This window comes from Pygocentrus nattereri, chromosome 11 (genome assembly GCF_015220715.1).
Source record: "Pygocentrus nattereri isolate fPygNat1 chromosome 11, fPygNat1.pri, whole genome shotgun sequence".
Taxonomy (NCBI): domain Eukaryota; kingdom Metazoa; phylum Chordata; class Actinopteri; order Characiformes; family Serrasalmidae; genus Pygocentrus; species Pygocentrus nattereri.
Genome location: NC_051221.1, coordinates 12,652,522 through 12,677,287, shown reverse-complemented (window position 1 = coordinate 12,677,287; position 24,766 = coordinate 12,652,522). Strand labels below are relative to the sequence as shown.

The 24,766-nt window shown below is 41.0% G+C and overlaps 1 protein-coding gene and 12 non-coding genes across 14 annotated transcripts; 1 reads left to right on the top strand and 12 right to left on the bottom strand.

Moving 5' to 3' along the window:
- Window positions 1-5,929: 5,929 nt before the first annotated feature.
- On the top strand, window positions 5,930-8,289 carry im:7150988 (Golgi-associated plant pathogenesis-related protein 1). Of its 2 annotated transcripts, none has more exons than XM_017711530.1 (6): window positions 5,930-6,001; window positions 6,103-6,128; window positions 6,312-6,521; window positions 7,450-7,527; window positions 7,713-7,862; window positions 8,048-8,289. In XM_017711530.1, the coding sequence occupies exons 2-6, from the start codon at window positions 6,122-6,124 to the stop codon at window positions 8,056-8,058; spliced, it is 456 nt and encodes a 151-aa protein (XP_017567019.1). In that variant the 5' UTR covers window positions 5,930-6,001; window positions 6,103-6,121; the 3' UTR covers window positions 8,059-8,289. The 2 variants fall into 2 exon arrangements, with proteins under 2 accessions (XP_017567019.1, XP_017567020.1); XM_017711531.1 differs by having other exon boundaries at window positions 5,943-5,990.
- Window positions 8,290-11,647: 3,358 nt separating this feature from the next.
- On the bottom strand, window positions 11,648-11,788 carry LOC119264454. The gene has a single exon (XR_005131028.1). It is a non-coding gene; the product is annotated as a U4 spliceosomal RNA (small nuclear RNA).
- A 590-nt stretch (window positions 11,789-12,378) lies between these two features.
- On the bottom strand, window positions 12,379-12,519 carry LOC119264453. Its single transcript, XR_005131027.1, has one exon. It is a non-coding gene; the product is annotated as a U4 spliceosomal RNA (small nuclear RNA).
- A 597-nt stretch (window positions 12,520-13,116) lies between these two features.
- Window positions 13,117-13,257, bottom strand: LOC119264562. Its single transcript, XR_005131128.1, has one exon. It is a non-coding gene; the product is annotated as a U4 spliceosomal RNA (small nuclear RNA).
- Window positions 13,258-13,854: 597 nt separating this feature from the next.
- Window positions 13,855-13,995, bottom strand: LOC119264460. Its single transcript, XR_005131035.1, has one exon. It is a non-coding gene; the product is annotated as a U4 spliceosomal RNA (small nuclear RNA).
- A 2,898-nt stretch (window positions 13,996-16,893) lies between these two features.
- Window positions 16,894-17,034, bottom strand: LOC119264461. The gene has a single exon (XR_005131036.1). It is a non-coding gene; the product is annotated as a U4 spliceosomal RNA (small nuclear RNA).
- A 597-nt stretch (window positions 17,035-17,631) lies between these two features.
- LOC119264459 lies at window positions 17,632-17,773 on the bottom strand. The gene has a single exon (XR_005131034.1). It is a non-coding gene; the product is annotated as a U4 spliceosomal RNA (small nuclear RNA).
- A 2,898-nt stretch (window positions 17,774-20,671) lies between these two features.
- Window positions 20,672-20,812, bottom strand: LOC119264560. Its single transcript, XR_005131127.1, has one exon. It is a non-coding gene; the product is annotated as a U4 spliceosomal RNA (small nuclear RNA).
- A 596-nt stretch (window positions 20,813-21,408) lies between these two features.
- LOC119264559 lies at window positions 21,409-21,549 on the bottom strand. The gene has a single exon (XR_005131126.1). It is a non-coding gene; the product is annotated as a U4 spliceosomal RNA (small nuclear RNA).
- A 598-nt stretch (window positions 21,550-22,147) lies between these two features.
- On the bottom strand, window positions 22,148-22,288 carry LOC119264558. The gene has a single exon (XR_005131125.1). It is a non-coding gene; the product is annotated as a U4 spliceosomal RNA (small nuclear RNA).
- A 596-nt stretch (window positions 22,289-22,884) lies between these two features.
- On the bottom strand, window positions 22,885-23,025 carry LOC119264557. The gene has a single exon (XR_005131124.1). It is a non-coding gene; the product is annotated as a U4 spliceosomal RNA (small nuclear RNA).
- Window positions 23,026-23,622: 597 nt separating this feature from the next.
- On the bottom strand, window positions 23,623-23,763 carry LOC119264555. Its single transcript, XR_005131122.1, has one exon. It is a non-coding gene; the product is annotated as a U4 spliceosomal RNA (small nuclear RNA).
- A 596-nt stretch (window positions 23,764-24,359) lies between these two features.
- LOC119264554 lies at window positions 24,360-24,500 on the bottom strand. Its single transcript, XR_005131120.1, has one exon. It is a non-coding gene; the product is annotated as a U4 spliceosomal RNA (small nuclear RNA).
- Between the last annotated feature and the right edge of the window lie 266 nt (window positions 24,501-24,766).

The window sequence follows — 24,766 nt, the reverse complement described above, 5'->3', positions numbered from 1 at the left end:
GTCGCGGATTGTCAGCTCTAGTTCAATTATATTTTTTTGGTTTAAGAGTTCTAAGGTGCTTTGCATGATTAGAGATGTTTATGGACATGTTTTGCTACTAAAATAGATTATTGAAATAAGATTTTTTCAACTAAACAACCTGCACAAGACATGGTGAACTACAAAAAAAAATGTTTACCCATAAAATCTTTATCTCTGCCACATTCACTTTCCACTCAGCAGCGGTGTGGATATGTCTTTAAGATTACACCTTTCATATAAGTACCCTTGGCTCATTTGGTAAAGACAAGGAAAAAATGCCTGTAAAAAAATGTGAAAAATATCTGTGTTGTTTATCAACTTGATCATCCATTGAAAAAAAAAATTCATGTAGATAGAAGATAACAGCACTAAGCTTTTTGTGCCAGGTTTCAGGTGCAAACAGGATGTATTCTAGTAAAAAAACAGAAGAGTGTCATGTACGGAACTGGTAGAAGACTAACTGGCTTAAATATATAGTTGATGATGCATTCTGAGACAATCCAGTTTATCCCAAAGGTGTTCAGTGGGGTTGAGGTCAGGGCTCTTTGCAGGCCCCTGGAGTTCCTTCACACCAAACTTGCCTTTGTGGACCTTGCTTTGTGCACCAGGGAACAGTCATGCAGGAACAAAAAGGTCGTTCCCCAATCAGTTGCAACAAGGTTAGAAGCATAGTCATGTCTAAACTGTCTGTAGCATAAAATTACCCTTCATTGTAACTAAGAGGCCTAAACCCAGAAAGACAGCCCCAGGTCATTATCCCCTCTCCACCAAACTTTATTGTTGCCACTGTACATTCTGGTAGATGGTATTCTCCTGGAATCTGCTAAATCCAGATTCATCCATCAGACTGTCAGATAGTGAAGTGTGATTCATCATTCCAGAGAACAAGCTTTCATTGCTCCAGACCCCAGTGGTGCTGTGCTTTACACCACTCCAGCTGACGCTTGGCATTGAGCTTTGAGATGTTAGGCTTGTGTGCAGCTCCTCGGCCATGGAAACCCATTTCACAAAGCTCCCCACTCACAGTTTTTGTGCTGATGTTGCTTGCAGGAATTCCAAATCATTTTGAGCATTTAGTGTACAAATGCAACTGAGGAAGGATAATGTAAAAATTTGAAAATGCAGATTATTATAGCTGATTAGAGGCTCAGGCCTAAAGAATGTGCTGAAAGCATATTTGCTGAGAGAATTACACTATTTCAACTCCCTGGACTTGCATAGTGACTTCTATGGAACAGAGTTTCTCTGTTATTGTTCCCCCACATTTTTTTTATTTGTTTGAATCTGAATAAAATTATACTTATTTCATAATAAAAACTATGAAAAGCCTGCTGTTTTATCTCACTGAATATGCAGTTTCTATTTGTCCATTGTCTGTACTATGAGGGCAAACAAATTTTGTGTTATTTCTGTATTCTCTGATCTGCACCTTTTGGTGGGTGATTAATGATTTATGACCTGCATGCATCTTCATCATTTCACCACAGTGAAATGTGAAAATATGTATATGAACATACAGTCATGTACAAAAGTGTGGTCAATGACATGTCATGTTGATTTCCTAAGTTACAATAAGTTCTACAGAGAACACACTTGTGTACATTGTAACACACTATTACTGTTTATTTAACATACATTTTTGGCACATTATATATTTTATGTTTCAAAAATGTTCAGCAAATAGAAATTGGGTAATGAAATGAGCAGAAAATGTCATATTTAGCTTTGTTCTCTGTAGGGGATGTATTAAATTATTTTCATTCAGAAAATCAACTACGCATGCCATTCAAATTTTGCATAGGACTGTATGTCAATTAGATTTTGTTAATTAATTCAGCATGGATACCAACAACTGTGAGATGTATAGGCTTTCACATCAATCTTGTTCTTTCTTTAATGATCTTCTCCCTCCGCATTTTCAGTGTTAAGATGAAGCTAAAAACTAACAAAGACAGTCTTTGTTCTCTTTGGCACGGTACATGTACAAATACAGGAGAAATAAAGTACTGTGCATAACTGACACTTCAGGAACCCAGCTGTGAAAACATTCTTCAAATTGTAATTAGATCCCCCAAGCACGCATGCATGAGATATTATCTTAACTTTGACAGAATCAGTTTCAGTTGAGTTTCGTGAGAAATTTCGCAAAATATTTTCTAGAGTACTGGAAATGTTAATTTGTTAAATGTTTACTAGAATATTCAGAAGTACTTATGTATATTCCCACTTTTGGTTAACACACTTAAGTGTGAACTGTTTGTGTTGGTTTGTCATTTGGTAGAAAGACTGTCCATGGTAAAGTGATTGACCTCATCTGCAAGCTTCTCCTTAGCCACCAGAAAAATAGTGGAATTTATTTGTACAAACAAAAAATCTAGTAAATTCTACTCTCCTTTGAAACAGAAGCCTTAAAATGTTTTACTGTTAACAGTGATGTAGGCAACTCACATAAACCTGTGCAAAACATCCGGTTGGGCCAATTATTAGTGACTCTGTATTGCAACGCAACACGGCTGTTGTCCAATGACAGATACTTCTGCTCATCCCAGTTTTTGATATATTGATACCTTTCCATCTTAAGAATGTTTGGTCTGATTGTGAATGGAGTACTAGTAGATAGCTTTTTGATCTGATGTACGGTTTTTGCAAGATTATTGTTAAAGGGCACTTTTTCTTCCCACAGGAATGAATAATGGAAATGCATTTGCAAAAGTTTGTGCGCCCCACTTACATTATGACAATACAAGTACACTAGCAACATCCTAGCATCCATGTGAGATACCATAGTATCTGCCAAGCAACACCCTATTTACAACCCAGGGGGTCCACAGAAACCACCTAGCAACCACCCAGGATACTATAGAAACACCTTAGCAAACTGGAACACCATAGCAATCGAATAATACACCAGCCACCTAGCAACACTCTAGCATCCACTTGGATTACCATAGCAACCACGTAGCAACAACTTAGCCAACCATCTGTTGTACCATAGCAAATGCCTAGCAATGTCCTAACAACCATTTGGGGTACCATAGCAACATTCTAGTTACCACAGCATATGGTTATGAACACTCTAGCAACCATCCTAAATTACCATGGCAACCATTTGCCAGCACCCTAGCGCCACCTGGAATTTTTCTAAACTGTGCAACCGCTCTTCATTTTCTTCTTTGTGTTTATACATGACTTTCTCTCAAATATTTAAGTGTTTATAAATATTCATTGCTAAATCTGTATGGCTCCTATTTACATGTACACTGGATGAATGGATAAATCTGCAGTGACTTTGTATTCAGATCAACCAGCAGCTCTTGGAAGTCATCATGGACTGCTCAATTTTAAATATTTTGGTTGTCAAACACATATATTGGGACACAACACTTTTCTTACTCTCTCCCTCATCTAATCTCTGATCCAGTAGACGACCAGAGCCACATTCATGTGCAGATGGATTACAGTGGTTGTGTTGATTACAGAGAACTAAAGTACTCACACATAATTTAGATCCCTGTTTTTATTTTTTTAAGCCTCTCATTTCTCGCAATCTACAACACTGGCCTAAAAAAGAAAACAGCAAAAAACCCCAACACTGCCAAATTCCTCAATCTTTTAATCGTCAACCTGCAAGAAAACTACATAATAAAAGCCTTTCAAGAATTGCACCCATGCTGTTGTGTTTTTTTTTTTTTTTCATTTTAAACTTAAAATTTAAGCATGTTTTAATGGCTGAATATTTGTACATTTTTTGGTTGTTGTGGCTGTTTATTTATTCATACTAACTTCTGCTCAGTTGCACAGCATTATGTTGCTCTTTCACTTTGCACATTTTGCACCTTGTACTTCCATTCAGACAATGCCACGTGTTCATTGCATATTTCATATCTCCGTTGTGTTTCTAGTGTATATCTCATAGATGGATAGTTCTTTTATATTTTTTCTGGACAATATTGTTCTTTTTTTGGCTGCTGTTTCTTATTACCTTATTGCTTGTATGATAAATAAAATAAAACTTTAAAAACTTTGTTAAATTAATATGGAATACTCATTTTCAATGCAATTCTACAAGCTAAAGTTAGAATGTAATATATTATATACATATATGAAGAATTTCATTCCAAAATGCTGCATATCCAATTGTAAAAAATCTTGAAAGGTAGTATTAATGATATTATAGCAGTGCTATTTATTGTATTGTAGGTTGGCTCACTCCCAACAACACCATATCATTAAAGTGTAACTACTTCAGTGCTTTTCTTAAAAAGTGAGTGTTCAATAATGACAATGCACCTTGCCAATAAGATTTCCCACTTTTTATATAAATCAGTGAAATAAAGGCTGCAGACTGCAGTTTATTTCTAGGGAAATAAACAATCGATGCACCTGATCTGGAGGGCATTAGGTGTTTTCTTTCCTAAGAAAAGCACATTTTCACACTCACTATTGTTTTTGTGATTTAAAGCTGCACTAAGCAGGTTTTGGGGATTTGGATGTGTAATTGCACACATAGGACTCGTTCGCCTAAATCTTCTTTTTTAAAAGTTTTTTCTAAAATTTATTCTTGACAAAGGTCCTAAGAAAAAATCTGCATCAGATTCCTGATGTGTTTTTAAACCTTTGTGCTCTTGAGTGTGTGTAGATTCTGTTCTTATCTAATAACAAATCCCAAATAAGAAAACATTACTGAATGTCAGAATTTATGTAAAAACTGTGTAAGTGGGGTTTAAAAAGAAACTTCTTCTTAAGAACAGTTGGCGAATGATGCCCAAAGTGTGGAAGATCATTTAGTAACGTGACTTATGCTTTGTAACATGGTCCATAAAACACCCCCAAAATCTAAGCTGACAGAAAATCGAAGCTTAAATTCTCCTCCAGTACGTCTCACTACATCGCTCTAATCATGTTTTCTGCAATGACATGTAATGCCCAGCACATTTTGCAGCAAGCAGCCCCATGGCATGAAGCTCCCACCTACGTACTCCACTGTATGGAGTTCTATTTTGGTTTCACCTGACCAGAGTACGTTGTTCCAAAGCAGTTGCAATGTTTAAATGCTTGCTTGCAAATATCTGTGCTTCTTCTTTAACAGAGGAGTTTTGCATGGGGTGTTGAAACAGAGATGATTGCAGTGCAGTTCATTGCTTATTGCTCTCTATTGCTTTCCCTGCTGCTTTCAGCTCATTCTGCAACTCTCTTTGAGTGACTGTTGGCTTCTCTCTTAGCTTCTTTCATAATGCACATATCCAGGGGATGATTAATTATGGATCCTTGAAATTTCCACTGATTTAGCATATTATCAAGTCAACTGTGCTGACAGGAATGTATGAGGTCTTTTCTAGGACCCTTTAGCTTTTTCCATTGGAGTTGTTTTATAATGGGAATTTTAGGAAGCTCATTAACCTTCACCATGGTTCCTACCTCTTACCTATTTGAACATTTTTATTTCTGTGGAATTAATTTGCAGATCATTGTTTATGCTTATGAATGCATACTATTCTTGTTCATATTTTTTGTGACAAGTCTAATGACCTCATATTGGTAAATTTAAAAAAAGTAAAAAGATGGCATGTGTAAATTTGAAGTCTGGAAGTATATTAAGTAACAAAGGTTTCAAAATACTTTCCCTTCACTTATCATCCATAATATGATTATATTCTCATCAGATCTGCAGCTAAAACTGCTTTTGTCCCCTTCGACACACTATGAAAATCTGATGAGATTATTCTAGATATGCATGTCTCATCAGAAAAATCTTTTTTTCTAAGAAAAGAAAACAACTGATGTCCCTGAACTGGAGGGACAAGTTTGAGCATCCAGTGTAAAGCAGGGGTTGGAATTTCAGAGTCTCCTCCTTTAACAGCCGAGGAGGACATGGTGCTTATAAATATAGGGTACACTGTCCTATGATGCCGACACACTCTGTGTGCATTAGAGACTGCAGCTCTCAAGAGTCCAAGTGAAGAAAAACAGTAAATTCTCAGTAATATTGAACTTGTTTATCTTAATGGATCATTTTTGATTGTATGTATCTATGAACAAAGAAAAAAAATCTAACTGTTAATTTTATTTCATTTTTTTCAGCATCACAGTTTTGACAGCCATGGCAGGTTAGTTGTTATGTACTGCTTTTTCATTCTAACATTCTTACCATTACAGAATATTGGTTATTATTCAGATATTATTATTATTCAGTTATTTGCAAACAATTAAATCAAGTCACCACGCTGCCTTTTATATTTCGTTGTTGGTTTGGTTGGATAAACCAAACTTGTTGCTTTGTCTTTCAACAGATGACAGCTTTAAGGCGAAATTCCTTGCCTGTCATAACGAGTACAGGAAGAAACATGGGGTTCCTGATATGACTTTAAGCAAAGAGCTCTGCCGCACTGCACAGGAGTGGGCTGACCATTTACTGTCTATTAAAACCCTGCAGCACAGTGAGACTGAAAACGGAGAGAATGTGTTTTATTCCTGGAGCTCTACTCCAGCCAACCCCACAGGTAAGTTCACATTTCATACAATAAACATCATTGAGCATTGATGATCTGTGCACATCAACTTGGTGAAAATTAAATTGGTCAATAAATTGGTAACTTTACTGGAAAAGGAAAAGCATTCTTAGCTTAGAATGGAAATTAATGGGGAAAGATTTTTGTTTAAGTGTTTCCGGGAGCATTTCTATTTTATTGAGCATTTTTAGACTGAACATAAAAAAGTGATAATTTACTTATACTGAATATACATATTTCTGCACAATTTAATGCATAATTACTGTTTGTTTGATTTCCAAATTTATATATATATACTGCTGTTGTCGGAAGAAAACCTTGTATCTCCATTTTTGTTGTTTTTCAGTTTTTGACATAGTTTGAAAGAATATGTTATTCTTTACATTGTCTGTAAATTTCATAATGAATCGATCAAAAGAAACTGCCCAAAATTACTTGGAAAAAAGTCTGGTTCCATTGACTTACATTAAAAGTAAAGTATGTTTTTTCCTTCTCCTGTAAAGTTACACACAGAGATACACACATTTTGTAATTAGGTAAGTAAAAAACACTATATAACATCTGAATATACACACAGTGATTAGGATTGTGTCATTTTTCTGTTGTAACATTTCATTAGTTTGCATCACTAAATTAACAGAAAAACATTTTGAAATAGGTCTTCTTCATGTCCTCATGAGCTATAAAAATGGTGATTACACTATGCAGAATTAGAGGCAGATGTGCCTCCACTGTTTATAGCAGGGTGTGTTGATGCTTTTGACCACAAATTAAAGGAACTGCTGAGAGATCTGGAACAAGCCAGCTAAGCTTTTCTCGCAAACAAATGCTTCAGAACAAATGATTTTTCTGTACATAAATTTGGTTTTATGGGCTGAGACTGTTTCATGTGTCAGAATTTCTCTGTTTCTATCATTAGGACCTGAGTCTGTGGAACAGTGGTACAGTGAAATTAAAGACTATGATTTCACAAAATCTGGATATCAGCCCAAGACAGGTAGTACTGATATCTCAATTACATAATTACATTTCAGATGTTTAATAATAAAATTACTAAAAAAACAATTTAGAATAGCCTCTTCCTGCTAATAATGATTCTGTTTGCTGAATATACAAACATTATTATACATTAATATACAAGACATTTTGCTACACACACCACTGACACAATGTCATTTGCAGGACATTTCACTCAGGTTGTATGGAAAGCAAGCAAAGAAGTCGGAGTGGGCTTGGCTACTGATGGAAACACTGTCTTTGTGGTTGGACAGTACAAGCCTACAGGAAACATAACCAATGCAGGACAGTATGAGGAGAATGTTCTTCCTCCAGGTAACTAATACAACACGAAAAAGAATATAAGTTTATACAAGCAAAGAAAGCATTTTTTCATTGTAAAAATACACATTTAATAAAGGATGTGTAAATCTTCTTTGTACAGTTTTGTAGTATGTTATGGTTCTGTGTATTGCAATCAGAACTAACAGGATTTCTTTTTTGTGTTTCTGTTAATTCAGTAGACAATTGAGAAGTCATCTGGCCTCCACAGATAAACCCATGCAGACATGGATTTCTAATCAAGCAAAGCATTTGTAATTTCCTGTGATAAGCCAACTTCAGATTATTATTAGTCAATTATTAATGAATTATTATTAAAATTACCATTTGATCGTTCTCAGATTGTTGCATAAGTAATCATTTGAATCATATGAGTGAAGTATATAATTTCATTTATTAAAATAAACATACATGTATTTTACTTCTGCTGTGCCTTTATTGTGAATTACTGTGAACTCAGTAGAATGTTTTTAAAAGACAAACAATATGATTATAATTCTCTGTTAAACTGTTGTTCAGTGGATAAACTTGAGTGATTTATTGCAAAAACACAAAAGACAGTGTGTTTAATGGAAATCATGATACAATTTTACATAAGAAAGAAGGAATTTAAAGGCTTTAAATTGGCACATATCAGGTTAATACTCATAATCAATGTTTTATGATGCAGAAAACAGTCTAAAAAGTAATGTGAACTTGTGAAAAGTTAACAGGAATTACAAAAAGCAAAACAGTTCAATAAAATTACTTCTGAAGTTTTAAAATCCTTTTACATGAAATCAAAATGTTCTTGTTACAAAAACAAAGAGGTTTATGAACCGTTTCAGTTGTTCATTTCAAATTATAACTTCATTCGTAAAAATATTGAACTATTTTGATCTTTTGCATAATAGTTATGAAAATGGTCTCACGTTATTTGTATAGTCCACTATAGTCCCCTATAGATTTTCTACACATGCTCAAATAATTAATAAACAATCTGTAAAAACTCAGTTGTTTCTAAACAGTGGTGGGGTAAGGTTTAGGAAGAGGACCAGGGCTCAAACTAGGAGCAAGGAGAGGGCTGGGTTTAGATTTTGGGTTGAGGTTAAGGTTAGGATAAGGATTAGAGCCAGGTTTAGAGTTAAATAAAACTGTGGTCAGTTTATTAGATATTTAGTTGAACGTTACTGAAAAGTCATTTAAGTATCTACAAAGCATCTAAAGTGGACTTTGAAAATACAGCATTATCATAAAAATCTCATTGTACAAAATGCTGATTAGACTGTAATTAAGTTGAAGTGCATGCCTATTTAAGCCAACAGGACAAAAACTAATACCACTGTAATCCACTTCAGTCAACTGTCGCCTGGGGCAACAGCAGCCTGTCCAGTCAGTGCCATCAGACAGCTGAACAGACCCCAAACAAAACTTCCGTGTTTTGAAAATCAGAAACTTTTAACTATCACGTATTGAAAATCAGAAACTTTTTTGAGAGTTTTGGCAGAAAAGTCATAAATCTCTAACAACCACCAAATGGTCAATACTGTAATCCCCAAGGGAAGAAAAAAATAATTAATATTGGTGAAATTGGTAGAATTTCATGATAAGGGGGAAGAAGGGCCCATTCTCTGTCAGACTAGCCAAAATCATGGCTCTAACTTCATGAATCCCCTCTGGAAAATACATATTTCTCATCAGATGGTAAACTCTCAATCACCTAACAAAGAGCTTGGTGCTAAGACACCTGCAGCGAACACATAAGAACAACAGATGATAATTTCATAAAGTACATTCTGGGAAACCTGGAGCATAAAATTCCACACTCCCCCACAAGGGTTTGGATGCCTCAGAGAAACATCCATTGTGGAAAAGAACAACAAGAAGCAGCTTGCAAAAGTATACATGCACACATTTGGCACCAAAGGAATGAAGCATGGTAAAAAAGCAACATATGGTAATGAGATCATCTGGGTTTTGATACAACAAAATACAACTGCACAGGTACATTCTGGGAATGCAGAAGCTGGAAACCAAGCAATTCAAACATTGAGCATGCGATGACTTTCCTCAGTCTGTACTTCGCAGCTTTGTACTCTGTCTCATTGCCTGATCTGTATGCAAGAGAGCGAGCACGGAGCATGTGTCATACCTGACTGTTAATCCAGGGCTTCTGGTTGGGAAACCTCTTCACTTGTGTGGTGGGCACGATGCTATCCACACACATGCTGATTTAACCAGACACATGTTCAGCATATTCCTGAATGCTGACAGAAGAGTCCTCCATAGTGGCTGCAGCTTTAAACACATCCCAGTCTGTCGTAGCAAAACAGTCCCGCAGTATGCTCTCAGTCTCCGGAGACCATACTTTAACTGTTTTAGTAACCGGATTTGTTTGTTTCAGCCTTTGTCTGTAAGCCGGGTACATGAACAAGGAGATGTGGTCTGAGAGTCCAAAGTGGGGGCGGGGTGCAGCCCTGTATGCACCGCGAGATCATCTGGGTTTCGAACAACAACCTCCAGCTGCACAAGTACATTCTGGGAATACAGAAGCTGGAAATCAAGCAATTCAAACAATAAGCATGCACAAACAACATTCCATAAACTTATCAAAAAGAAAAAGCATCTTGGGAAAACTAGCACCTCAAAGGCGGAGCCAGTGTGCAAAACGATGACAAAGTGACACGGGCATATAGAAAACACAGCAAGGCAAGGAACGAGTCAGAAATTTACCTGGAGCTGCATGGACAAACACAAAAAAGAACAAAGCTCACACAAATACTCCAACTGATCTTAAAACACCTCTGCCCCACAAGGGCTTGGGGTCAATTCCCCTCAAGAGGACACAGCAACATTGCACATATAACAGAGTTGAAATTAAACAGATGATAAAATATGAGTGAGAGCTCTGAGATGGACTGTGTGTAACTGCTGTGGTTCCTCATTAATATATAGTTTAATTCAGTTCATATAGAGAAAAAAACTTTGAAACATTGTTCTAACACATTATATGAACATGTGGTAATCTTAGAGTGTAGTTTTGATTAGAAATGCTATTTTGTTGAATTATTGCTCGGACATGTGCTTCAGCTAGCTGAGCCTTGGTAGCTAGCTATATGGCCAGCTAAAATTCACCCTCAGAAGCAAAGTTCCATTATAAAAACTTCTAATTCCTTCTTACTTTATATTCATATGTTCAGCTTGCGAGGTCTGCAGCCGTCTAAGGCAAGAGAGGATTAATCACTGTAAAATCCGTTTCAGGTATGTGCTCCCCAGTCTGTTCCCTCCTGAAATGTGCAGTGCATTTCGCTGATGCTAGCCATGCAGCGTTTGTTTTGTATTTGTTCTGCAGTAAGTTCACTTTGTTTTGCCATAAGAGGAAAAAGAAAACGCTTTTCTCTGTGATTTTGGGATTTTTTATGATATGAACAAACTATACGATCACGTGTATGCTATTATAATGTGAGGAGTGCTCTTTTGGGAAGAAATACTATGAGCTCAGCAGACGAGTGAGAGCTCTGAGATGGACGCTTGAGAGGTCTGCAGCCGTCTAAGGAAAGAGAGGATTAATACACTGTAAAATCCGTTTCAGAATGACAGAGTGAAAAGAGAGCCCTTGTATCTGACTGGTTGATGACCAAACAGTGGTCATTACACACACATCCAGGATGCCATGCACAGTAAAGATGAGCAGAAAGCAAAACAATGACAAAGATTGCTAGCATGACATGTGTGACGGAAAAACACGCCAGACTAAGACCAAAACAACACAGTCTTATTTTACACACCACAACATCAAGTCTCAAATGAGACCATCAAAAATTGCCATGGCTGACTATATTTCAAGTCATCCTAGTGGGGAATTGGGTAAAGTTTTCAACCAGCAATGATCACGCCTCGGATTAACCTCACAGGCTACGATATCGCCTCTGCGAAAGAATAACAGCTTTATTCAGAAGTATACGTGCACACGTTTGGCACCGAAGGACTCAAGAATGGTAAACAGTTAAGCAACATATGGTAATGAGATCATCTGGGTTTTGTAACAACAACCTCCAACTGCGCAAGTACATTCTGGGAATACAGAAGCTGGAAATTAAGCAATTCAAACAAAAAGCATGCACAAACAACATTCCATAAACTTATCAAAAAGAAAAAGCATCTTGGGAAAACTAGCACCTCAAAGGCGGAGCCAGTGTGCAAAACGATGACAAAGTGACACAGGCATATAGAAAACAAAGCAAGGCAAGGAACGAATCAGAAATTTACCTGGAGCTGCATGGACAAACACAAAAAAAGAACAAAGCTCACACAAATACTCCAACTGATCTTAAAACACCTCTGCTCCACAAGGGCTTGGGGTTAATTCCCCTCAAGAGGACACAGTAACATTGCACACATCCAGGATGCCATGCACAGTAAAGATGAGCAGAAAGTAAAACAATGACAAAGATTGCTAGCATGACATGTGTGACATGAAAAACACGCCAGACTAAGAACAAAGGCTTATCTTACACACCACAATATCAAGTCTCAAATGAGACCATCAAAAATTGCCATGGCTGACTATATTTCAAGTCATCCTAGCGGGGTATTGGGTAAAGTTTTCAACCAGCAATGATCACGCCTCGGATTAACCTCACAGGCTACGACATCGCCTCTGCGAAAGAATAACGGCCTTATTCAGAAGTATACATGCACACGTTTGGCACCGAAGGACTCAAGAATGGTAAACAGTTAAGCAACATATGGTAATGAGATCATCTGGGTTTTGAAACAACAACCTCCAACTGCACAAGTACATTCTGGGAATACAGAAGCTGGAAATCAAGCAATTCAAACAAAAAGCATGCACAAACAACATTCCATAAACTTATCAAAAAGAAAAAGCATCTTGGGAAAACTAGCACCTCAAAGGCGGAGCCAGTGTGCAAAACGATGACAAAGTGACACAGGCATATAGAAATCACAGCAAGGCAAGGAACTAGTCAGAAATTTAACTGGAGCTGCATGGACAAACACAAAAAAAGAACAAAGCTCACACAAATACTCCAACTGATCTTAAAACACCTCTGCTCCACAAGGGCTTGGGGTTAATTCCCCTCAAGAGGACACAGTAACATTGCACACATCCAGGATGCCATGCACAGTAAAGATGAGCAGAAACCAAGACAATGACAAAGATTGCTAGCATGACTTGTGTAACAGAAAAACACACCAGACTAAGAACAAAAGAACACAGTCTTATTTTACACACCACAACTTCAAGTCTCAAATGAGACCATCAAAAATTGCCATGGCTGACTATATTTCAAGTCATCCTAGCGGGGTATTGGGTAAAGTTTTCAACCAGCAACGATCACGCCTCGGATTAACCTCACAGGCTACGATATCGCCTCTGCGAAAGAATAACGGCCTTCTTCAGAAGTATACGTGCACACGTTTGGCACAGAAGGACTCAAGAATGGTAAACAGTTAAGCAACATATGGTAATGAGATCATCTGGGTTTCGAAACAACAACCTCCAACTGCGCAAGTACATTCTGGCAATACAGAAGCTGGAAATCAAGCAATTCAAACAAAAAGCATGCACAAACAACATTCCATAAACTTATCAAAAAGAAAAAGCATCTTGGGAAAACTACCACCTCAAAGGCGGAGCCAGTATGCAAAACGATGACAAAGTGACACAGGCGTATAGAAAACACAGCAAGGCAAGGAACGAGTCAGAAATTTACCTGGAGCTGCATGGACAAGCACAAAAAAAGAACAAAGCTCAAACAAATACTCCAACTGATCTTAAAACACCTCTGCTCCACAAGGGCTTGGGGTCAATTCCCCTCAAGAGGACACAGCAACATTGCACACATCCAGGATGCCATGCACAGTAAAGATGAGCAGAAAGCAAAACAATGACAAAGATTGCTAGCATGACATGTGTGACAGAAAAACACGCCAGACTAAGACCAAAAGAACACAGTCTTATTTTACACACCACAACATCAAGTCTCAAATGAGACCATCAAAAATTGCCATGACTGACTATATTTCAAGTCATCCTAGCGGGGTATTGGGTAAAGTTTTCAACCAGCAATGATCACACCTCGGATTAACCTCACACGCTACGATATCGCCTCTGCGAAAGAATAACGGCCTTATTCAGAAGTATACGTGCACACGTTTGGCACCGAAGGACTCAAGAATGGTAAACAGTTAAGCAACATATGGTAATGAGATCATCTGGGTTTCGAAACAACAACCTCCAACTGCACAAGTACATTCTGGCAATACAGAAGCTGGAAATCAAGCAATTCAAACAAAAAGCATGCACAAACAACATTCCAAACAAAGAATAACGGCCTTCTTCAGAAGTATACGTGCACACGTTTGGCACAGAAGGACTCAAGAATGGTAAACAGTTAAGGATTCAAGGATTCAAGGATTCAAGGAGATTTTATTGTCATTCGCATCACATGGTACATGAGGTGGAACGAAATTAAGATCTCATGGTCCAGTTTACACCCAAGAGCTGTTTTTAAAATAGATAAATAAATAGAAGTACACAAGAGAGGGAGAGTAGGAAGTTAGCAGCAATATGAAGTCCAGAGTGCAAGTTTGCTATAGCAGCATGATATTGACTTAGAGCAGTGGATAAAGTGTCTAGAAAAAGTGTCTCAGTGCGGTTTAAAGTGACAGTGCCTGTAACAGTACTTGTTCTTGTAAGTGTCAGTTGGAATTTAGGAGCCTTACAGCTTCTGGTATGAAGCTGTTTCTGAGTCTGGTTGTTTTGCACTTGATGCTCCGCAGCCTCCTGCCTGAGGGGAGCGGGACAAAAAGTGCATGTGCTGGGTGGGTGGGATCCTTCCTGATGCAGGTAGCCCTTTTCCTGCATCTGGAGGTGTAAATGTCTGTGGTGCTGGGGAGGCTGACTCCAGCAATCCTCTGTGCAGCCTTCACCACCCTCTGCAGTGCTTTCCTATCTGCAGCAGAGCAGCTTCCATGCCACACGTTGATGCTGGAGCACACAACGCTCTCCACCACACATCTGTAGAAGGAGGTGAGGACTGCCCTCCCGAGTCCAGCTCGTCTCAGCCTCCTGAGGAAGTAGAGCCGCTGATGTGCCTTCCTGACCAGAGTGGAAGTGTTGTTGCTCCAGGTGAGGTTGCTGCTCAGGTGCACACCCAAGTACCTGTAGCTGTCGACCACTTCCACCTCAGAACCTCCAATGTGCAGAGGGAGATGGTCATGATGGCCCCTTCTGAAGTCCACAATCATCTCCTTCGTCTTCTTTACGTTGATGCAGAGGTTGTTTTCTCTGCACCAACCCTCCAGGTGTTCCACCTCCTGCCTGTAGTTGGACTCATCTCTGTTTGTGATGCATCCAACCACTGCTGTGTCGTCCGCAAACTTCACCATATGACAGCCTGGATGGATAGGTGAGCAGTCATATGTAAATAGTGTAAACAGGAGGGGGCTCAACACACAGCCCTGAGGGGAGCCAGTGCTGAGGGTTATGGTGGGGGAGGAGATGTTGTGGATCCTCACAGACTGCGGCCTGTTGGTCAGGAAGTCTAGGACCCAGTTGCACATGGAAGAGCTCAGTCCAAGTGAGGAGAGTTTTGATATCAGGGTCTGAGGAATCATGGTGTTGAAAGCAGATGTGAAGTCCACAAAGAGCATACGAACATAGGAATCCTTCTGCTCCAGGTGGGTGAGGGCAGTGTGGACCATAGAGGAGATGTCATCCTCTGTGGATCGATTCCTCCTGTACGCATACTGGTGTGGATCCACAGTGACGTTGATGGTGGCTTTGATGTGGGTCTGAACCAGTCTTTCAAAGCACTTTGTTACTATCGGCGTGAGGGCCACTGGCCGGTAGTCATTTAGACCCGTCACTGCAGAGCTCTTGGGGACCGGGATGATGGTGGCAGTCTTCATGCAAGAGGGGACTGCTGCCTGGATAAGGGAGGCGTTAAAGATGTCCGCCAGGACGTCCGAGAGCTGGTCGGCGCAGTCTCTTAGCACCCTTCCGGGGATGTTGTCCGGGCCAGCAGCTTTCCGGGGGTTGATCCTCCTCAGCGTCCTTCTTACTTCTGCTGGTGTCACGCTGAGGGGCTCCTCTCCTGGTGAGTGTGTGAGTTTGGTGCTGGGGGGGGTGTCAGGGTTCTCAAAGCGGGCGTAGAACTTGTTGAGAGCCTCAGGCAGGGATGGGTCTTTGGAGCTTTGTGCAACGTTGGATTTGTAGTCCGTGATGCACTTGATGCCCCTCCACATACTCTGTGGATCCTGGGAGGAAAAGTGTCCCTGGATTTTCAGAGCATATGCTGCTTTTGCCCTCTTGACTCCAACAGTCAGCTCTCTTCTAGCCCTCCTGAGTTCACCTGAGTCCACAGACCTAAAGGCAGCATCCCTGGCTTTCAGCAGAGAACGCACCTCTGCATTCAGCCAGGGTTTCTGGTTCGGGTAGCAAGTCACAGTTTGGTGGTAGTGACATCCTCCGTGCACTTGCTGATGTTAAGCAACATATGGTAATGAGATCATCTGGGTTTCGAAACAACAACCTCCAACTGCGCAATTACATTCTGGCAATACAGAAGCTGGAAATCAAGCAATTCAAACAAAAAGCATGCACAAACAACATTCCATAAACTTATCAAAAAGAAAAAGCATCTTGGGAAAACTACCACCTCAAAGGCGGAGCCAGTATGCAAAACGATGACAAAGTGAAACAGGCGTATAGAAAACACAGCAAGGCAAGGAACGAGTCAGAAATTTACCTGGAGCTGCATGGACAAGCACAAAAAAAGAACAAAGCTCACACAAATACTCCAACTGATCTTAAAACACCTCTGCTCCACAAGGGCTTGGGGTCAATTCCCCTCAAGAGGACACAGCAACATTGCACACATCCAGGATGCCATACACAGTAAAGATGAGCAGAAAGCAAAACAATGACAAAGATTGCTAGCATGACATGTGTGACAGAAAAACACGCCAGACTAAGACCAAAAGAACACAGTCTTATTTTACACACCACAACATCAAGTCTCAAATGAGACCATCAAAAATTGCCATGACTGACTATATTTCAAGTCATCCTAGCGGGGCATTGGGTAAAGTTTTCAACCAGCAATGATCACACCTCGGATTAACCTCACACGCTACGATATCGCCTCTGCGAAAGAATAACGGCCTTATTCAGAAGTATACGTGCACACGTTTGGCACCGAAGGACTCAAGAATGGTAAACAGTTAAGCAACATATGGTAATGAGATCATCTGGGTTTCGAAACAACAACCTCCAACTGCGCAAGTACATTCTGGCAATACAGAAGCTGGAAATCAAGCAATTCAAACAAAAAGCATGCACAAACAACATTCCATAAACTTATCAAAAAGAAAAAGCATCTTGGGAAAACTACCACCTCAAAGGCGGAGCCAGTATGCAAAACGATGACAAAGTGAAACAGGCGTATAGAAAACACAGCAAGGCAAGGAACGAGTCAGAAATTTACCTGGAGCTGCATGGACAAGCACAAAAAAAGAACAAAGCTCAAACAAATACTCCAACTGATCTTAAAACACCTCTGCTCCACAAGGGCTTGGGGTCAATTCCCCTCAAGAGGACACAGCAACATTGCACACATCCAGGATGCCATGCACAGTAAAGATGAGCAGAAAGCAAAACAATGACAAAGATTGCTAGCATGACATGTGTGACAGAAAAACACGCCAGACTAAGACCAAAAGAACACAGTCTTATTTTACACACCACAACATCAAGTCTCAAATGAGACCATCAAAAATTGCCATGGCTGACTATATTTCAAGTCATCCTAGCGGGGTATTGGGTAAAGTTTTCAACCAGCAATGATCACACCCTCGGATTAACCTCACAGGCTACGATATCGCCTCTGCGAAAGAATAACGGCCTTATTCAGAAGTATACGTGCACACGTTTGGCACCGAAGGACTCAAGAATGGTAAACAGTTAAGCAACATATGGTAATGAGATCATCTGGGTTTCGAAACAACAACCTCCAACTGCGCAAGTACATTCTGGCAATACAGAAGCTGGAAATCATGCAATTCAAACAAAAAGCATGCACAAACAACATTCCAAACAAAGAATAACGGCCTTCTTCAGAAGTATACGTGCACACGTTTGGCACAGAAGGACTCAAGAATGGTAAACAGTTAAGGATTCAAGGATTCAAGGATTCAAGGAGATTTTATTGTCATTCGCATCACATGGTACATGAGGTGGAACGAAATTAAGATCTCATGGTCCAGTTTACACCCAAGAGCTGTTTTTAAAATAGATAAATAAATAGAAGTACACAAGAGAGGGAGAGTAGGAAGTTAGCAGCAATATGAAGTCCAGAGTGCAAGTTTGCTATAGCAGCATGATATTGACTTAGAGCAGTGGATAAAGTGTCTAGAAAAAGTGTCTCAGTGCGGTTTAAAGTGACAGTGCCTGTAACAGTACTTGTTCTTGTAAGTGTCAGTTGGAATTTAGGAGCCTTACAGCTTCTGGTATGAAGCTGTTTCTGAGTCTGGTTGTTTTGCACTTGATGCTCCGCAGCCTCCTGCCTGAGGGGAGCGGGACAAAAAGTGCATGTGCTGGGTGGGTGGGATCCTTCCTGATGCAGGTAGCCCTTTTCCTGCATCTGGAGGTGTAAATGTCTGTGGTGCTGGGGAGGCTGACTCCAGCAATCCTCTGTGCAGCCTTCACCACCCTCTGCAGTGCTTTCCTATCTGCAGCAGAGCAGCTTCCATGCCACACGTTGATGCTGGAGCACACGACGCTCTCCACCACACATCTGTAGAAGGAGGTGAGGACTGCCCTCCCGAGTCCAGCTCGTCTCAGCCTCCTGAGGAAGTAGAGCCGCTGATGTGCCTTCCTGACCAGAGTGGAAGTGTTGTTGCTCCAGGTGAGGTTGCTGCTCAGGTGCACACCCAAGTACCTGTAGCTGTCGACCACTTCCACCTCAGAACCTCCAATGTGCAGAGGGAGATGGTCATGATGGCCCCTTCTGAAGTCCACAATCATCTCCTTCGTCTTCTTTACGTTGATGCAGAGGTTGTTTTCTCTGCACCAACCCTCCAGGTGTTCCACCTCCTGCCTGTAGTTGGACTCATCTCTGTTTGTGATGCATCCAACCACTGCTGTGTCGTCCGCAAACTTCACCATATGACAGCCTGGATGGATAGGTGAGCAGTCATATGTAAATAGTGTAAACAGGAGGGGGCTCAACACACAGCCCTGAGGGGAGCCAGTGCTGAGGGTTATGGTGGGGGAGGAGATGTTGTGGATCCTCACAGACTGCGGCCTGTTGGTCAGGAAGTCTAGGACCCAGTTGCACATGGAAGAGCTCAGTCCAAGTGAGGAGAGTTTTGATATCAGGGTCTGAGGAATCATGGTGTTGAAAGCAGATGTGAAGTCCACAAAGAGCATACGAACATAGGAATCCTTCTGCTCCAGGTGGGTGAGGGCAGTGTGGACCACAGAGGAGATGGCATCCTCTGTGGATCGATTCCTCCTGTACGCATACTGGTGTGGATCCACAGTGACGTTGATGGTGGCTTTGATGTGGGTCTGAACCAGTCTTTCAAAGCACTTTGTTACTATCGGCGTGAGGGCCACTGGCCGGTAGTCATTTAGACCCGTCACTGCAGAGCTCTTGGGGACCGGGATGATGGTGGCAGTCTTCATGCAAGAGGGGACTGCTGCCTGGATAAGGGAGGCGTTAAAGATGTCCGCCAGGACGTCCGAGAGCTGGTCGGCGCAGTCTCTTAGCACCCTTCCGGGGATGTTGTCCGGGCCAGCAGCTTTCCGGGGGTTGATCCTCCTCAGCGTCCTTCTTACTTCTGCTGGTGTCACGCTGAGGGGCTCCTCTCCTGGTGAGTGTGTGAGTTTGGTGCTGGGGGGGGTGTCAGGGTTCTCAAAGCGGGCGTAGAACTTGTTGAGAGCCTCAGGCAGGGATGGGTCTTTGGAGCTTTGTGCAACGTTGGATTTGTAGTCCGTGATGCACTTGATGCCCCTCCACATACTCTGTGGATCCTGGGAGGAAAAGTGTCCCTGGATTTTCAGAGCATATGCTGCTTTTGCCCTCTTGACTCCAACAGTCAGCTCTCTTCTAGCCCTCCTGAGTTCACCTGAGTCCACAGACCTAAAGGCAGCATCCCTGGCTTTCAGCAGAGAACGCACCTCTGCGTTCAGCCAGGGTTTCTGGTTCGGGTAGCAAGTCACAGTTTGGTGGTAGTGACATCCTCCGTGCACTTGCTGATGTTAAGCAACATATGGTAATGAGATCATCTGGGTTTCGAAACAACAAACTCCAACTGCGCAATTACATTCTGGCAATACAGAAGCTGGAAATCAAGCAATTCAAACAAAAAGCATGCACAAACAACATTCCATAAACTTATCAAAAAGAAAAAGCATCTTGGGAAAACTACCACCTCAAAGGCGGAGCCAGTATGCAAAACGATGACAAAGTGACACAGGCATATAGAAATCACAGCAAGGCAAGGAACGAGTCAGAAATTTACCTGGAGCTGCATGGACAAACACAAAAAAAGAACAAAGCTCAAACAAATACTCCAACTGATCTTAAACCACCTCTGCTCCACAAGGGCTTGGGGTCAATTCCCCTCAAGAGGACACAGCAACATTGCACACATCCAGGATGCCATGCACAGTAAAGATGAGCAGAAAGCAAAACAATGACAAAGATTGCTAGCATGACATGTGTGACAGAAAAACACGCCAGACTAAGAACAAAAGAACACAGTCTTATTTTACACACCACAACATCAAGTCTCAAATGAGACCATCAAAAATTGCCATGGCTGACTATATTTCAAGTCATCCTAGCGGGGTATTGGGTAAAGTTTTCAACCAGCAATGATCACGCCTCGGATTAACCTCACAGGCTACGATATCGCCTCTGCGAAAGAATAACGGCCTTATTCAGAAGTATACGTGCACACGTTTGGCACCGAAGGACTCAAGAATGGTAAACAGTTAAGCAACATATGGTAATGAGATCATCTGGGTTTCGAAACAACAACCTCCAACTGCGCAAGTACATTCTGGCAATACAGAAGCTGGAAATCATGCAATTCAAACAAAAAGCATGCACAAACAACATTCCATAAACTTATCAAAAAGAAAAAGCATCTTGGGAAAACTACCACCTCAAAGGCGGAGCCAGTATGCAAAACGATGACAAAGTGACACAGGCATATAGAAATCACAGCAAGGCAAGGAACGAGTCAGAAATTTACCTGGAGCTGCATGGACAAACACAAAAAAGAACAAAGCTCAAACAAATACTCCAACTGATCTTAAACCACCTCTGCTCCACAAGGGCTTGGGGTCAATTCCCCTCAAGAGGACACAGCAACATTGCACACATCCAGGATGCCATGCACAGTAAAGATGAGCAGAAAGCAAAACAATGACAAAGATTGCTAGCATGACATGTGTGACAGAAAAACACGCCAGACTAAGACCAAAAGAACACAGTCTTATTTTACACACCACAACATCAAGTCTCAAATGAGACCATCAAAAATTGCCATGGCTGACTATATTTCAAGTCATCCTAGCGGGGTATTGGGTAAAGTTTTCAACCAGCAATGATCACGCCTCGGATTAACCTCACAGGCTACGATATCGCCTCTGCGAAAGAATAACGGCCTTATTCAGAAGTATACGTGCACACGTTTGGCACCGAAGGACTCAAGAATGGTAAACAGTTAAGCAACATATGGTAATGAGATCATCTGGGTTTCGAAACAACAACCTCCAACTGCGCAAGTACATTCTGGCAATACAGAAGCTGGAAATCAATGCAATTCAAACAAAAAGCATGCACAAACAACATTCCATAAACTTATCAAAAAGAAAAAGCATCTTGGGAAAACTACCACCTCAAAGGCGGAGCCAGTATGCAAAACGATGACAAAGTGACACAGGCATATAGAAATCACAGCAAGGCAAGGAACGAGTCAGAAATTTACCTGGAGCTGCATGGACAAACACAAAAAAAGAACAAAGCTCAAACAAATACTCCAACTGATCTTAAACCACCTCTGCTCCACAAGGGCTTGGGGTCAATTCCCCTCAAGAGGACACAGCAACATTGCACACATCCAGGATGCCATGCACAGTAAAGATGAGCAGAAAGCAAAACAATGACAAAGATTGCTAGCATGACATGTGTGACAGAAAAACACGCCAGACTAAGAACAAAAGAACACAGTCTTATTTTACACACCACAACATCAAGTCTCAAATGAGACCATCAAAAATTGCCATGGCTGACTATATTTCAAGTCATCCTAGCGGGGTATTGGGTAAAGTTTTCAACCAGCAATGATCACGCCTCGGATTAACCTCACAGGCTACGATATCGCCTCTGCGAAAGAATAACGGCCTTCTTCAGAAGTATACGTGCACACGTTTGGCACCGAAGGACTCAAGAATGGTAAACAGTTAAGCAACATATGGTAATGAGATCATCTGGGTTTCGAAACAACAACCTCCAACTGCGCAAGTACATTCTGGCAATACAGAAGCTGGAAATCATGCAATTCAAACAAAAAGCATGCACAAACAACATTCCATAAACTTATCAAAAAGAAAAAGCATCTTGGGAAAACTACCACCTCAAAGGCGGAGCCAGTATGCAAAACGATGACAAAGTGACACAGGCATATAGAAATCACAGCAAGGCAAGGAACGAGTCAGAAATTTACCTGGAGCTGCATGGACAAGCAGAAAAAAGAACAAAGCTCAAACAAATACTCCAACTGATCTTAAACCACCTCTGCTCCACAAGGGCTTGGGGTCAATTCCCCTCAAGAGGACACAGCAACATTGCACACATCCAGGATGCCATGCACAGTAAAGATGAGCAGAAAGCAAAACAATGACAAAGATTGCTAGCATGACATGTGTGACAGAAAAACACGCCAGACTAAGAACAAAAGAACACAGTCTTATTTTACACACCACAACATCAAGTCTCAAATGAGACCATCAAAAATTGCCATGGCTGACTATATTTCAAGTCATCCTAGCGGGGTATTGGGTAAAGTTTTCAACCAGCAATGATCACGCCTCGGATTAACCTCACAGGCTACGATATCGCCTCTGCGAAAGAATAACGGCCTTCTTCAGAAGTATACGTGCACACGTTTGGCACCGAAGGACTCAAGAATGGTAAACAGTTAAGCAACATATGGTAATGAGATCATCTGGGTTTCGAAACAACAACCTCCAACTGCGCAAGTACATTCTGGCAATACAGAAGCTGGAAATCAATGCAATTCAAACAAAAAGCATGCACAAACAACATTCCATAAACTTATCAAAAAGAAAAAGCATCTTGGGAAAACTACCACCTCAAAGGCGGAGCCAGTATGCAAAACGATGACAAAGTGACACAGGCATATAGAAATCACAGCAAGGCAAGGAACGAGTCAGAAATTTACCTGGAGCTGCATGGACAAACACAAAAAAGAACAAAGCTCAAACAAATACTCCAACTGATCTTAAAACACCTCTGCTCCACAAGGGCTTGGGGTCAATTCCCCTCAAGAGGACACAGCAACATTGCACACATCCAGGATGCCATGCACAGTAAAGATGAGCAGAAAGCAAAACAATGACAAAGATTGCTAGCATGACATGTGTGACAGAAAAACACGCCAGACTAAGAACAAAAGAACACAGTCTTATTTTACACACCACAACATCAAGTCTCAAATGAGACCATCAAAAATTGCCATGGCTGACTATATTTCAAGTCATCCTAGCGGGGTATTGGGTAAAGTTTTCAACCAGCAATGATCACGCCTCGGATTAACCTCACAGGCTACGATATCGCCTCTGCGAAAGAATAACGGCCTTCTTCAGAAGTATACGTGCACACGTTTGGCACCGAAGGACTCAAGAATGGTAAACAGTTAAGCAACATATGGTAATGAGATCATCTGGGTTTCGAAACAACAACCTCCAACTGCGCAAGTACATTCTGGCAATACAGAAGCTGGAAATCAAGCAATTCAAACAAAAAGCATGCACAAACAACATTCCATAAACTTATCAAAAAGAAAAAGCATCTTGGGAAAACTACCACCTCAAAGGCGGAGCCAGTATGCAAAACGATGACAAAGTGACACAGGCATATAGAAATCACAGCAAGGCAAGGAACGAGTCAGAAATTTACCTGGAGCTGCATGGACAAACACAAAAAAGAACAAAGCTCAAACAAATACTCCAACTGATCTTAAAACACCTCTGCTCCACAAGGGCTTGGGGTCAATTCCCCTCAAGAGGACACAGCAACATTGCACACATCCAGGATGCCATGCACAGTAAAGATGAGCAGAAAGCAAAACAATGACAAAGATTGCTAGCATGACATGTGTGACAGAAAAACACGCCAGACTAAGACCAAAAGAACACAGTCTTATTTTACACACCACAACATCAAGTCTCAAATGAGACCATCAAAAATTGCCATGGCTGACTATATTTCAAGTCATCCTAGCGGGGTATTGGGTAAAGTTTTCAACCAGCAATGATCACGCCTCGGATTAACCTCACAGGCTACGATATCGCCTCTGCGAAAGAATAACGGCCTTATTCAGAAGTATACGTGCACACGTTTGGCACCGAAGGACTCAAGAATGGTAAACAGTTAAGCAACATATGGTAATGAGATCATCTGGGTTTCGAAACAACAACCTCCAACTGCGCAAGTACATTCTGGCAATACAGAAGCTGGAAATCAAGCAATTCAAACAAAAAGCATGCACAAACAACATTCCATAAACTTATCAAAAAGAAAAAGCATCTTGGGAAAACTACCACCTCAAAGGCGGAGCCAGTATGCAAAACG

Bases quoted from the DNA above. Each gene is read 5' to 3' on its own strand.
- im:7150988 (XM_017711530.1), top strand. The intron at 6,522-7,449 runs GTAAGTTCACAT...TTCTATCATTAG, and splicing joins TACTCCAGCCAACCCCACAG to GACCTGAGTCTGTGGAACAG. The intron at 7,528-7,712 runs GTAGTACTGATA...TGTCATTTGCAG, and splicing joins TGGATATCAGCCCAAGACAG to GACATTTCACTCAGGTTGTA.